The sequence below is a fragment of the Leptosomus discolor genome, chromosome 2 (genome assembly GCF_034619465.1).
Source record: "Leptosomus discolor isolate bLepDis1 chromosome 2, bLepDis1.hap2, whole genome shotgun sequence".
NCBI classification, from domain to species: domain Eukaryota; kingdom Metazoa; phylum Chordata; class Aves; order Leptosomiformes; family Leptosomidae; genus Leptosomus; species Leptosomus discolor.
In genome coordinates, this window is record NC_141392.1 from 13,233,932 (window position 1) to 13,247,947 (window position 14,016).

Here is a 14,016-nt window from a genome sequence, read left to right on the forward strand (position 1 = left end):
GTGCTGCAAAAGGCACAGTTAACAACACTGACAATATTGTCACAACATACTTCACATTTTTCTGGCCAAGAAGAGAGGTCATATGTACACAAAAACTCAGTACTGGTGCCCAGCCACACATCCTACCTGCTGTTTTACATCTCTTCCATGCTACGTACCACTCCATGGAAAGCTCTGGTAACTGAGTAAAGAACTTATACAAAGTGCATTTTTTTCCCCGGCTTTGCTACTCTCATAACACGATTCAAGACCTGTGTCAAACAGGATTTATATGGCACAAATCCCAGCCAATGTGGCAACACAGTCCCAGAAAGAGGCAGGGACAAAGTTTACAACTGTTTGGGGGCTGGAAAGATTTGTTTTCTACCACTGTAATCTAGGACATCTCCAAAGCAAGTTTATATACGAGGTAAAAATGCTCTATCATTTGGTTTCCTGTTAAAATCAAGTGTTCCACTCTTTGCATACATCATCAGTTTAAAAAAAAAAAAAATGACATGTACAGTAAGCTACCAAAAATGATACTTGTATGAGAATGAACTGGAAGACAGCAGGTCACAGATACAGCCTAATAGATGAAACACATGGCTGAATGCTCCAGAAAGAGGTGGGTTTTTTTAAAAAAAAATAAATTAAAAATTCTCATGATAAAATAATTTCCCGAAGTTACATCCAGTTTGACACTTTTTTCCTTTGGCAACTATTCCTGCATTAAGATTTTGGTAACTTCTGGAAATCTCTCAAATTTTTTCAAAGCACAGATAATATATGTTACAATGGGACATTATTTTAAATAACACTAACTGTAACACACTTATAATTACACAGAATCGAAAAAAAACCCATATGATCTGTATCCCACTAAGGAAGGTCAGCCCACAGAGTTGACATGTCCCAACAGCCTAAGAAGTCCTCAGTATGTTTTTAGGGCTTCCAGTTTTAACTAATTAATCGAGTGCTTTTAATTAAGCTGTGTAGGCTACATATATTCTTGGAGTACTTTTTCTTACCTTTATCCCAAGGCAAAGCCATAGCACATATTTAGAGCACTCGAAATTAATTAAACTCTTCTATACTTCTACAACTTAATACCAGTATTAGAGGCGTGTTATACTCACACCTGTTTTATAGAAAACTCTCCTTTGGAACATATTAACAAAGAATATTTATATAAAATTTAGATATATTAAATGTCTAAATGAGCTTACCCCAGGATCAACACTACAATGGCAGTGAAAATACCATAGTACACTGTGCTAGCGTAAGAGCAATACAACGCTTTTACAGTTACAAGGATTTACACATTCACTTGCAGAAGAGAGCTCAGTGTTCAGCACATACATGCTTATACTTATTCATTAGAAAAATTAAAAATAATTCTTACAGCAAGATTTTAATTTTTTTTTTTTTTAACAGGAACTATTGTGGAAGTATTCCTTTGAGTGCCATGTAAGCTTTTCTACAAACCAGTCTGTTCATACTATCAATTAAACCTTTTTAAACCATTTAGTTCTGCATAAACCCTGGCCTTTCTTTTTCAAGGACAAGGGCGGTCACTGACTCGGGAAGCCTTGACATCACTCCTCTACCGATCTCTGATTAAGTGGCTGCCGTAGAGGGTTAGCAGGTCAAATAGCACTGGAGGAGGAACTAAGAAAAACAGAATGCTGCTTTATTTATTAGTATATGCACCTAAAATAATTTAAATGAAAGTATTTTTAAAAATACTTAATGGAGGTTAAGCAGCTTTTTTAACCTCTGTTCAAATTATTGAATGGCATATTAAAACCAATGGAGCTATAATGTACCTTTTAATGTGACCTGCTACTTTAATAAATTGCATATGTATTTAACTTGAACTAAATCTATCTGTTTAATATTATTACTAAGGGCAGGTTAATATTACCTATAGTTTTACTTTATCCACCTACTTTTTAAAACAAAAACATTATAATGTAACTATATAGATTCCCACTCACAGTGAACATTTAAACTCTGTTTATAATAATATGGTACAAAGTCTTGAACTGATACGTAGCAACTGCAATACCACCTACTTGTAGGGCTGAACTGTAAGCAGTCCTTGTGAAAGCCAGCATATCCTCCACACAACAAGGCAGGTGAATGCTTTTTAAGTGGCATGTTTGCCAGTCTCATCAAAGTTTAAGCAACCATCTCTGTGCCTCCCACTGTGCTGAGCTTTAGGTATGAAGTGCCCTTCCTGAACAGCTTGCACTCTGCCTTTGAAATCCAATTTTTCACTGCAAGAATACCTGTTTTGCATCAAATTATGCTAGTTTACCTCTTAGTCAGTGAACGGGCCATGATGATTTGTATATTTTCTCAATATCTAGAAGAACTATGGCTAACCTTACTTTGGACATGTTGAAACTGCAGTAATAATACAAATTATACAACCTCTAGCAACAGAATAAAAAATTTATGGTGATCAGGATGTTAATACTTCCTCCTCACTCACACAGTTAGGAAGAAATGGAAAAATAATTAATAACACAAGTCAGAGACATGTCAGACATGAAGCTGTTTATACACATATAAAAAACTGTAGGAACTATGATATCCGAGCAAAACTTACTACATCAAATAGATTGTTTTCCAATTTCCTTACCTGGTTTACACTCATTACACCTTCTCCCCTGACGCTGAGGCAAACAGACACACTGTCCAGAAACATGGTCACAAACTGTTCCTGCCAATGTGCCCAGAGCGTCACAGTCACAACGCTGGCAGCCGAGGTGGTTGCTCATGCTGAGGTTGTACGTATGAAGCATGCACTGACTGCACTGAAGGCCAGTTACACCAGCTTTGCAAGGACACTGTCCTGTTGATTTGTCACAAAGCAGAGAGCCATTCACTGTACCTGTCTTATCACAGTTACATGGCAGACAAACAAAGGAATGATCTTCCTGTACTTTGTGGTAGCCATCTAGGCACTCGTCACATTGTCTTCCTCCAATATTTGGTTTACACGCACATTGCCCTGTCTTCCCATCACACACAGTTCCAGAAAACGACCCTGCAACGTTACATTCACAAGCCTTACAACCAGTTACATCCAGCCCATAAAAGTGGTCCGTGCAGGTGTCACAATGAAGCCCTTTCACTTGTTCTTTACAATTGCACTGCCCGGAAAGGGGGTTGCAGAATTGGTTCACTGAGCCATGGCTGTTGCACCAACAAGGCTCACATCCATCTTCATTAGAATATCTGAGAGCTTTAAATCCAAAATTGCAACTATCACACCTAAGACCTGGAAAGAGAAAAGGTATTAATAAGAATGAAAAAAAGAGCTGAAGAGCTCTTGATTTCAATTATTGAAACTGATAAATATACTATACTTGGGAAAAAAAAAAGAGAAAGGAAAGGACTAATATGCTTCACCAGCATAATTAACAAGAATGACAGGGCTGCACAAATCAATTGAATAACAGTGGCATCCCAAAAATCTGTTTACTTTTCCAATTTGTTTCAGAAGCGATGTGTCTCTGCTGGCGTCTCAATACAATTTAAGACACTTCTGCAAGAGATTCTTTGTAACATTTCTAAGACAAACCAGAATTAATCTCTTTGTCCCTCAGAACAGCACCTGTTGCACAATCAATGCTTGCGTGAACTCTTCACCCTGTATCATAGAAATGCAATATACAGGGAATTGTACTGGGCTCTCAATCCATTCTGATAACATATTTATGTATTATATTAAAAACATTAAACATACTCTAGGACAACACAAGTTACACTAATTAAGATGAATGATTTACTTAACACTGCACTTCAGTTTTAACATTGATTACATTTATGTTAGTGTTTATTGTTAGCCCTTACCGAAAGCAGAAAATATTTTCCATAATCCAAAATGAAATATTTTTATCTAAATGTATGATTTAGTTAGCTCCTGCAGTACATTAAAATCTAAACGGTTTTCTTCATCTTGTAGTTTTATTAGCTTTGTTTTCAAAGTCATTGCTTGCTTTATCCCTGCCCCAAGGGATGGCATTTGTATTTCAGTTTATAAAATGTACATTACAAGAAAGCAAACGAGATTATTATATGAAAAATGCAAATTCACAGTTATGTATTTTCCCTTGCAACGGGAAAATCCTTCACTATGAAGCTATCACCTAATTGCTGCATAGAGAAAAATATAAATACAATGTTCTAGCAAAATATTGTCATCACTTAAAAAAATACAAAACCATACAAAATTACATCTAGCAACTTATATGTTAAAAATAAAACTAAAAATGGTAGGAAATGCATTATACATATGGACAAAAACTCAAACACTCCAACAGAAGGCAAGTTCCTTTAACAGTGATGAATGACTCACCTAAGGCATATCATTTAATTTCAATAAGGAAAATAAAAAAGGACCACTATTGCTGCAAATTTTAAAAATAACTGTATTGTTAACAAGAATTATGACTCATTTTGAACTATTAAAATTGGTCTACATGGATTCATATCATATCAGTTTTAAAAATATGCGCAGTGCTTATTTGAATATGCCATACATATTCCTGACAGGTAATCTATTCCTAACGATACTGAGGAAGGCCTACAGGGCATCACATTCAATGTTAACAAGTACAGGGGAGTTAGCACGCTTGGCATTTAATTCACATTCTTCTACCTTTTTATTCTAGATGAATGACCTACTTTAATAAAATTATTGGTGCTAATGTATTTTACTGGTGATAGAATCATTAGTAAGATTTAACAGTTGTGTTAACTCTAACAGTTCATGTTTCATAACACTGCAGTCCGTAGTTGCATTTTTCTGTTATCATGTTTGTTTAAATAGATAAAATGGCAATAGACTGATTGCTCTAAAAACCAATTTAGAAACCCAAAGAGGAAAGCTCTTTGTTAAAGTTTGCTGCACACGTTCCAATATACAGAAGCTTATTTACAATTGGTTTGGAAAACAAAAAAAGGGAATCCAGTCTGGAAGGAATTAGGTCTCTATCCTGCGAACAAACACTTGCATAACTATAGGCCCCCACCATAGTTATAGATAAATTTGCAGAAAGCATAGATTTACAGATTTTTTGTATTACTATTTCAGTGGGAAAAAAGAAAATTCTTATTGTTTTCAACAAAGGGAGAAAATATTTAACATAATATGTAGATAATCAAATATGTGATTGTCAATCAAATTCTATGTGAGAACCAGGCTGTGCATTTCTTGCTTACCAAACTCCCACTGAGTTAAGAAAGGTTTTCACAGGTGCAAACGTGAAATGTCGGCTAAGAATATATGATTAAGATCGCCCTGAAGTCTATTTATGGAACGTAGAGAGTGGGTTTAAGATGCACAGAGGTTATTTTTTACTCTCAGCACCCTTTTTATTATAAGGAAAACATAGGTACTTGGCATTCTGCAGGGAAGAGGAGATAAACGGTTCAGGCTTATGTCTGTTTAGAGTTATTTTCACTATTTGTTGTTATTTTTATTATTTGCTTTTGGAAATTAGAAGAAAGAAGAAACAAAGACTTACAATATTACAAATAAGCCAATATTCACAAGTCAGTGAGTTATTAATTAATATATACTTGAACATTGTTAATACAACCCACAACCATGGTTGGCTAATGAAAAAAAATAGATTACTAATTGTGTTAATAACAAAGCAGAAAAGGATCTATTTTTTAATTCTTTTTTGAGACATATGTACAGTCTGAGACATGTACAGTTACCATGCAAGGCTCACTTTATCAGGAAATTCTCCTTGCATAATATTCCCATACATCAACATTTCAAAGTGTATTATATATACTGTGTATTTTGGGCACTTGATAAATTTTGTCCTTATGTAGCTGTGGCTCCCCTCAAATATGCTGGAAGTAATAAATTGCTATAATCAAATCTAATTTCTGAAAAATACCTGTGGGAGTAACAAACAAAAAAGCACGTCTTGTAAAAAAAATGATAAATAACACAGAAGGTAGCAGTTTATTATAATCAGCTTGGCATTGAATTACAAAATTAAAATTATGTGGCCCTTGATAACTAACCCTAGCTATGTACATGATCTGTGGAATTATGTTGACTTATTTTGCATTTCATAGGAACAGTTCAAAGAAATATAATAGAAAAAATTGATAGATTTATCACAAAGGGCCCTGTAGCACAGAATATTTTGAGAAAAAAAAATCCATTTATTTTGGTCTATTAAGAAAACTAGCATGGAAACGATTTGCTTAGAACTCATTAAGTATAAAACATTTTGAAAAAGTGTTAATTTCCTAAAAGAAACATCTATGCAGCAAGCAAATTACATTATTTCTGTGACTTATTAGTATGGAGCTATGTAAGCTAATGTAGCTATGCCGTAAAGAAACTTCTAAAGGGTTGATTAAACTAAGCTTCAAGCTGTAGTTTGATAGAATTATTAAATTAATAATTTTTCAACAGTTAATTTCATTCATTTTTATAATCTGCCTTCAGCAAAGAAGTTTACTATACTTTTCATTTACAAATCAAGTGTGTTTTATTTCCAGAGAAAACAAGAGAAACAGCTCCAAACTCTTGCATTACACATACCAATAACATTTGCTTTGCACTTGCACTGGCCTGAATTTTGGTGACAGGTAATATCTCCATTGACTGTCCCAGAGGTATTGCAGTTACAGGGACTGCAGCCATCAGGGTTTGACTGTTGCAGATTGTAGAATCCTTCCTGGCACTGATTGCATTGTCTGCCAGACACATGTCTCTTACAATTACACTGGCCTCCAATCTAGAAAGATACAAAATATTATAGAATGAGGAACACATCTATTTTTAGATGATACATTCATTAGCAACAAGAATGGGATAACGAGTCGGCGAGGAGAAAACTTTAAATGGAACAGAAAAAGTAAGCGTGTGTAACGTACTGTTTTAATTTGTTGAGAGAGAGAGGAAAAAAAAGACAAATATTAAACAGAGTATAACTATTCAACTGTTAAATAGAGTTTAGAAGTCCTGTTCTTTCAAAACAGAAGGAAAAACGAATTGAGTAAACAACGTGGCAATATTTACCATCTGGACAGAGAAAACTGCAAAAAATAATTACAAAATGGCATTGTATGAATGGTGACTTCTATTAAAACAAACAGCACTTTTCTGAATCACAGTTACTGCAAAACAGTGTAACATTTCCAAAGGTCCACTTTTGCATTTTTGTTGTTCAAACCATATGCTTATTTATTTTAGTGAAAATGTTAGTTAAATAAGAATGAAGCAAAGTTGAAAGATTTCCTTTCTGATTACTCATGCAAGACAAATTTTCTCCTCCTTTACAGAAAGATGTGACCCAACAGCTCAGGGTCTGAAACCCTCTCCCTCTTTTCTTGGTTCAGCTGGGATCCAAGCGTTCCACTCCAGTGGTGGGATATAAAGGTCCTCTCCTACTCCCTAAATGGGTAGCATTGCTATTTGGAAGCAGCTGAGGCATCCTTTGTTATGCCTGAGCCATGATCTGGGAGTATTTGTCTCACATCTTGTGCAAGATTAAAGGGCTCCTGGAAAGCTATTTCAATTTCAAACCACTGAAAGACAGAAAAAAGCCAATCTCTATATTCATCACTTTCCAATGGTGGGAAAACTGACCACAGGGAAAGGGCAATGGCACAGGGACAGGGAAATGAATGGAACACATCTATCAATACACAACATAGACGAGAACAGGAAGTCAAAACAACACAGAGATGCAGGTGATGTGAATTGGCAAAAGGTTTAAGATTCACAACCAAGGAATAAAGCCTAACTTTTCCAACTCAAGTGTTTTGGGGAATGCAGAGATGGCCACAAACAAACCCTATGTTATAAGTAATTTTCTTTGGGTCAGTGTACTTTTTTCAGTGCAAATATTTACAAATATGAAAAAGTGCAGTGATTCAAAACTAGTTATTCATCTACAACACCAACAGCTGTAGTTCGATGTACTTTGCTTTTAATTAGTTACCAGATGAAAACTCCTAACAGTTGTCTTTTTCATCTTAAGCCTATGAGCCAAACAAAGCTGAAACAAGAGGCGATTCCTGTGGCACCAGAGACAAAGCCGCTTGGAAGTTCCACTTAAAATAAAAGTTATTATCACACCCTCCAATCTACAACGAAGTTCTAAGCTTTATTAGTAAAAAATAAAATAGAGTATTTCAACATCTAATAGCAAATTCTCTTCAAAAAACACTGAACAAAAGTTAGAGAAGAATGTATTCATATCCCATCCTCATAAAAGCATTCTGTAGTCCAATAAAACTTCTTCAATACGTTTTCATGATAGAGGTGTGTTATTGATGTATCAGCCACATTTTTAAGGAAGATAAAGATATTAAAAAGGCAAGAAAATAAGATTTTATAAACAAAAGGCAAGACAACAGCAAGTACAAAAAGGTAAGAGACCACAACAGCAGAAAACACAGCAACAAGGATTTTCAGGTTATTCCTTTTTAGGCTGGATTTGATCTAGATATTTAGTTTATTATAAGAGACCCAGTCATGCATCACAGCCATTCATCAGAGAACTCTCATGTGAAAAGCAACTCTGAGTTTAATCCTAAATGAAGAAAAATACCTAGTTTAATACATAACTCTAAAAGAAACATTTTGTGTTAGTGACCATAGCATACTCAGATTACACAATAGCAAGTATTATATAAAAGATACCTCATTAGCACTCAACAAACATGTTACTCATACCCAAAAAGACTTAAAAGTTGCTCCAAAAGCTACCACACGAAGGAACGTGTTACATGCAAAAAGTCATCTTCAAATAGTGGAAAACAGATCAAAATAAGGAGGCTAAATAAGAGAGGAAAACCATCACCAAATTTTAAAAACAGAATAAAGCAATAAAAAAAAAAATAAAAATCAAACGACTTTTAACAAGCAACATCCTTAAGGCATGAAGGTAAAAAAAATATTTTTCAAATGTCAGAAACAAAGTAAGATTATCAGAGAATCAATCAGTGAGTGCAATAAATAACTAAGTGGGATGATTAGGAGATGCGGATTGGACATCAGAATTTTTCACTAAGAGGGAAGTGCAGCATCAGTAACAGGTTGCCCAGAGAGGATGTGGAATCTCCACCCCTAGAGGTATCAAGACTCATCCAAACAAAATCATGACTGACTGGATCTAGTGCTGACAAAAATCCTGCTTTGAGCTGGAGCAGATGACCTACTAATGCTTTTACGATTCTGTGTAGCATTCAGGAAAGACAGAACCACAACAGAGACTGCAAAGAAAGTATTTCACAGCTGTTCAGTATGAAAGAGGTGTTACCATTCTGTATTAGGGATGATTTTCAAGACCGATTTCAAACCAAAATGTCAGAAGGAAAAGATTTCAGCAAAATGTGATCTGTTAAAAAGTGACTACACATGAGTCAAGAGGTCTGAATGAACTGAAATATGAAATTACTGAGTTACTAATTGCTTAAATCAACCTCAGTAAAAAAGGAATAAAATTATAAAAGTTACATTAATCTCCTTAAAAGGCTGTAAGGAAGCTTCTGAGATCTACAGACGAGTACTCTTTTTCTGTACAGAGAGAATTAATAGAAATGAAAACATGAGTTTGATACATTGGAAAAGATTGGTACTTTTTTGCAAAGAAAAATCATGCTTCATGATTTTACTGCATTTCTTTAAGTCAGCAACATCTGGAAATATCACATATACTGAACCAAATGGATGATCAAAAAGCCAAATTAATGTCTACATCAAGAAATACAAACTTAATGCCTGGGAAAAACCAATGCTAACTACAGGTAGACAGTGATGAGTCCAAAATTAGCTATTATCACTCAAGAAAGGAGCTGTTAAAGCTGCTCCATTCTCCCTAAAAATCATTTGAAAGCTCTGAGGCAGTTAAAAAGGCAATAGGAATACTGGAATTACTAGGAAAAGAACTGAAAATTATACAGAAAATGTCATTCTGTCATAAAAATCCATTGTGTATCAACATTTTGCACAATTTGTATATCTGGTTATCCTCTTTAAAATAAAAGAGGTCGCAGAGCGAGTAGAATAATCAAAGATACAAATGAAAAGAGACTAATAAAAAGACTTTTCTGTTTGGAAAGAGATGACTAAGATGAATACATGTCTATAAAATCATGAATATCTTACCAAATGAATATTCATTATTTCTCTCTGTATAAGGAGAGAACACCCAGGAAATTAGCAGAAAGTAAAAGAATGAAAAGTACTTTTCCTGTGCACTTGAAGTGTATCGAAAAATACACTTTTTTTGAAGTCCATTAAAAAAGGAGTTAGATTAATTCCATGTGTGGACACCAAACATGACAACTCAGATGAAAACTCAGGTAGTCCCAAAATTATAAATAACTGGAATCTAGAAAAGTGTATCACAGAAGGATCATACTTCTGGTAACTATCAGAGAGGATACTGTGCTAGACAAAAGTCTTCTTTCATCCGGTATGGCTGTCTTGTCGTAAAATGGAAACATGGAAACCCAAGTTTAATTGTGAGCAGATGGTAGCCATTTCCTGATGTAACAAGTGAAACGTTTAGATTACCGAGTGCTAAGAGAAGCAAAGAGCATTAGTATCTTCAACATACTTTTAAGTGTCAAGCTACTACAAGAAGCAGTAATTTCCATCTCATTCTGTTGCAAAAAATGTTTGTCCCCAAATTTTCTCTTAACAGGGTAAAAAAAGTACGCTGGAAGAATAAATATAAATCTTCAGAATGAAGAAGAAATATCTGGCCAACTGAAGAATACAATTCAAATTTTCTCCAGGAACCAGCCGATTAAACCATTTGGAGATCCCCCGACACAAATTTCCTCCTACCTTGCCGTCACATAGAAAAGAGTTTTCCATCTGTAATCAATACAAGTGGCAACTGGTTTCCTGGTTCTAAAAAGAGTCAAAGTCTTTTGTGGCAGTTACAGGAATGTATAGGAAACTTAAGTTTTTGTTAGAGAGGGAGGCTTACCAGCTTGCTGCTTAATAGATCTGAAAATAGGTTTCTAGGAACCAGATTAGAGGATCTGTAAATAATCCACTGACATTCTTCCATAACACTGATTTCAAACTCTTGTGAAAAAAAGTCAAGTAGAAAAAAGACATTCTGTAGACTAGACAAAAAGGAGCCTCTGACTGTATTCACAAATTACTATTTTGTTCGCGTCTTAGCTACAAGTGACTAGAAATCTTTCCATTCTGGTTCTTCAGCTACTTTCTGTCAATACAGGATATCAAGATGAAAGATATCTATTGAAATTTAGCCTCTGAAATACAGAATAACAAATTAAATTATATAACTTATCTTCTATAGTAAGCATGGCATTATAAGAGACATGAATATCAGCTAAGGCAAACATGCTACTGTAAGGCCCCCCCACATGACACAGTTTTTATCCGTCATATACTGCATAAACTTCAAGTAGCTGTGCAGAATTTTAGAGAAAAGGTTGAGAAATATGCTTCAAATAAAAACAGTAGATGGAGGGGGAAAAAAGTAGGTAAAAGCACTTATAAAACTGGGAAGGTTTGTAGGGTTCTGTAATTGCCTGCCCTGGGCGCTAAGCTCTTCAGTATTTTCAGTAGCAGGCTCTGAAGACAGAAGAGAGAATATGCTTACAAGCCTCACAGACCACTCCAGCTCAGGATGCACAGCCAGCACCATCATGGCCCTGAGGGCAGCAACCAGCCCTAATGGCCCTGAACAGCTTCACCTGGGGCGTCCCCTCACACCCTCTGCCCACAGCCCAGGAGCTCCACTCTGGGCATCCACACCTCACCTGGACTATGCTGCAGTTGTGCCTGTCCCCTGCCTCCTGGAGGGATCCCCTGGACACAGGGCGCAGGCATGTCTTCAGCCTCATCTCCTGCTGGCTCCACACTGGACTCCCTGGCTGGACCCTGGACCTGGTTTATCACTTTGCCTTGTCTGGGGTTGTCAATGGACCCTGTTATGAGCACTTGGCCACGTTTTGATGCTGCAAGACTGTGCCCTGGTCAGCGTGGGCACCGCTGTACTGGGGTCACCCTCAGTGGGTTGATTTTCATGTCACTTTTACTTTTTGTGCAAATATCCTAAAATCAGTAAAGGTGAAGTAAATGCAGAAGTTCAGAACACAACACATAGCAAGGAGACATCAAAACATGAAATAAAGAAACTGTGAAGAAACAATAATGCAGAAAATAACCTGGAAGTGATACCGGGCCTCCACAAATTAATGTGAACAATATGATACCAATCCAGAAAAGGTAAATGTCATTCTGCGATGTACTAAAACGAAATCTCATATTTAAGACATGAGAAGGAAAGGTAGGGCTTTAGCTCAAATAGTTGAAGGGTACAGTAAAAAGCAATTAAAAATAGTTCTAAAGAACTGGATTTTTACCTAAAAGGGAAAAACAAAATTAAGGTACATACCCACTCTCAAGTTCATATGAAAATTGATTACTGCATAAATTTAGGAAATAAACTAATAATTGGACCAAATTTGGGGAAAATTTGGCTTAAAAAACCTGGGAAATAAAGAAAAATAATTTAATTTCTCTGTACAGACAGAGAAGCACCAAAATAATCCAGAAGCACTGTGAAATGCTTGGCAATGGATACTGTTACAAAGCTGTACATGCTGACAAATGTTTATAGTGCTGCAGAAATAGGGGCACCACGGGTTATTACATGGAAACCTACATCAAAATGGGTAGAACAAACCATTTCTATAACTACATAAAAGTCTAAGTGAATTATGAAGCAAAGCGGTTGTCATTGTTACTATTATTTCTGTAAATTTAGTTTACTCTGGAAACAATGGTATCATTGAGAGTACTGGTAGCAATTAAAATTTAAAAATTAAGAGAATCACTATGCTGGACCTTGTTCTCGACAACAAGCTCAAGGGCAGCCTTGGATGCAGCAATCATGAAATGGTGGAGTTCAAGATCCTTACGGCAGCAAGGAGGGCGCACAGCAAGCTCGCTACCCTGGACTTCAGGAGAGCAGACTTTGGCCTTTGCAGGGAACTGCTTGGCAGAGTAACGTGGGATAGAGCCCTGGAGGGAAGAGGGGCCCAAGAAAGCTGATCAATATTCAAGGATCACCTCCTCGAAGCTCAGGAGTGATGCATCCCAACAAAGAGGAAGTCAGGCAAAAAAGCCAAGAGGCCTGCGTGGATGCACAAGGAGATCCTGGACAAACTCAAACACAAAAAGGAAGCTTACAGAGAGTCGAAGAAAGGACAGCTAGCCCGGAAGGAATATGGAGAAACTGCCCAAGCAACCAGGGATCAGATTAAGAAAGCCAAAGCCCCAGTAGAATTAAATCTGGCCAAGGACATCAAGGGCAACAAGAAGAACTTCTATAGATGCCTTAGTGATAAAAGGAAGATTAGGGATAATATGGGCCTTCTCTGGAAGGAAACGGGAGGCTTTGTTACCCGGGATATGGATTAGGCTGAGGTACTCCACAACTTTTTTGCCTCAGTCTTCACTGGCCAAGCGACACTCAGCCATACTGCCCAAGTGACAGAAGGCTAAGGTAGGGGCTGGCAGAATGAAGAACCACCCACTGTAGAAGAAGATCAGGTTCAAGACCATCTAAAGAATCCGAAGGTGCACAAGTCCATAGGACCTGATGAGGTGCATCTGTGGGTCCTGAGGGAACTAGTGGATGAAGTGGCTAAGCGACTATCCATCCTATTTGAGAAGTCATGGCAGTCCAGCAAAGTTCCTGCTGGAAAAAAAGGAAACATAACCTCCATTTTTTAAAAAGGGAAAAAAGGAAGACCCAGGGAACTACAGGCCAGTCAGTCTCACCTCTGTGCCCAGCACAGAGGACCCTCCTGGAAAATACGCTAAGGCACAAGGAAAATAAGGAGGTGATTGGTGACAGCTAAGGGCAAATCATGCTTGATGAATCTGGTGACCTTCTACAATGGAGTTACAACGTTGGTGGATAAGGGAGCAGTAACTGACACCATCTACCTGGACTTGTGCAAAGCATTTGACATTGTCCCACA

The 14,016-nt window shown here is 36.6% G+C and overlaps 1 protein-coding gene across 1 annotated transcript in view; it reads right to left on the bottom strand.

Moving 5' to 3' along the window:
* Positions 1-14,016, bottom strand: part of USH2A (usherin) — a 395,830-nt gene that overhangs the window by 320,243 nt on the left and 61,571 nt on the right. The window contains exons 11-12 of the mRNA XM_086460628.1: positions 6,569-6,764; positions 2,630-3,271 (exon numbers count right to left, since the gene is read on the bottom strand). Of these exons, the coding sequence (XP_086316754.1) occupies positions 2,630-3,271; positions 6,569-6,764 (838 nt within the window). The remainder of the gene's footprint in view (positions 1-2,629; positions 3,272-6,568; positions 6,765-14,016) is intronic.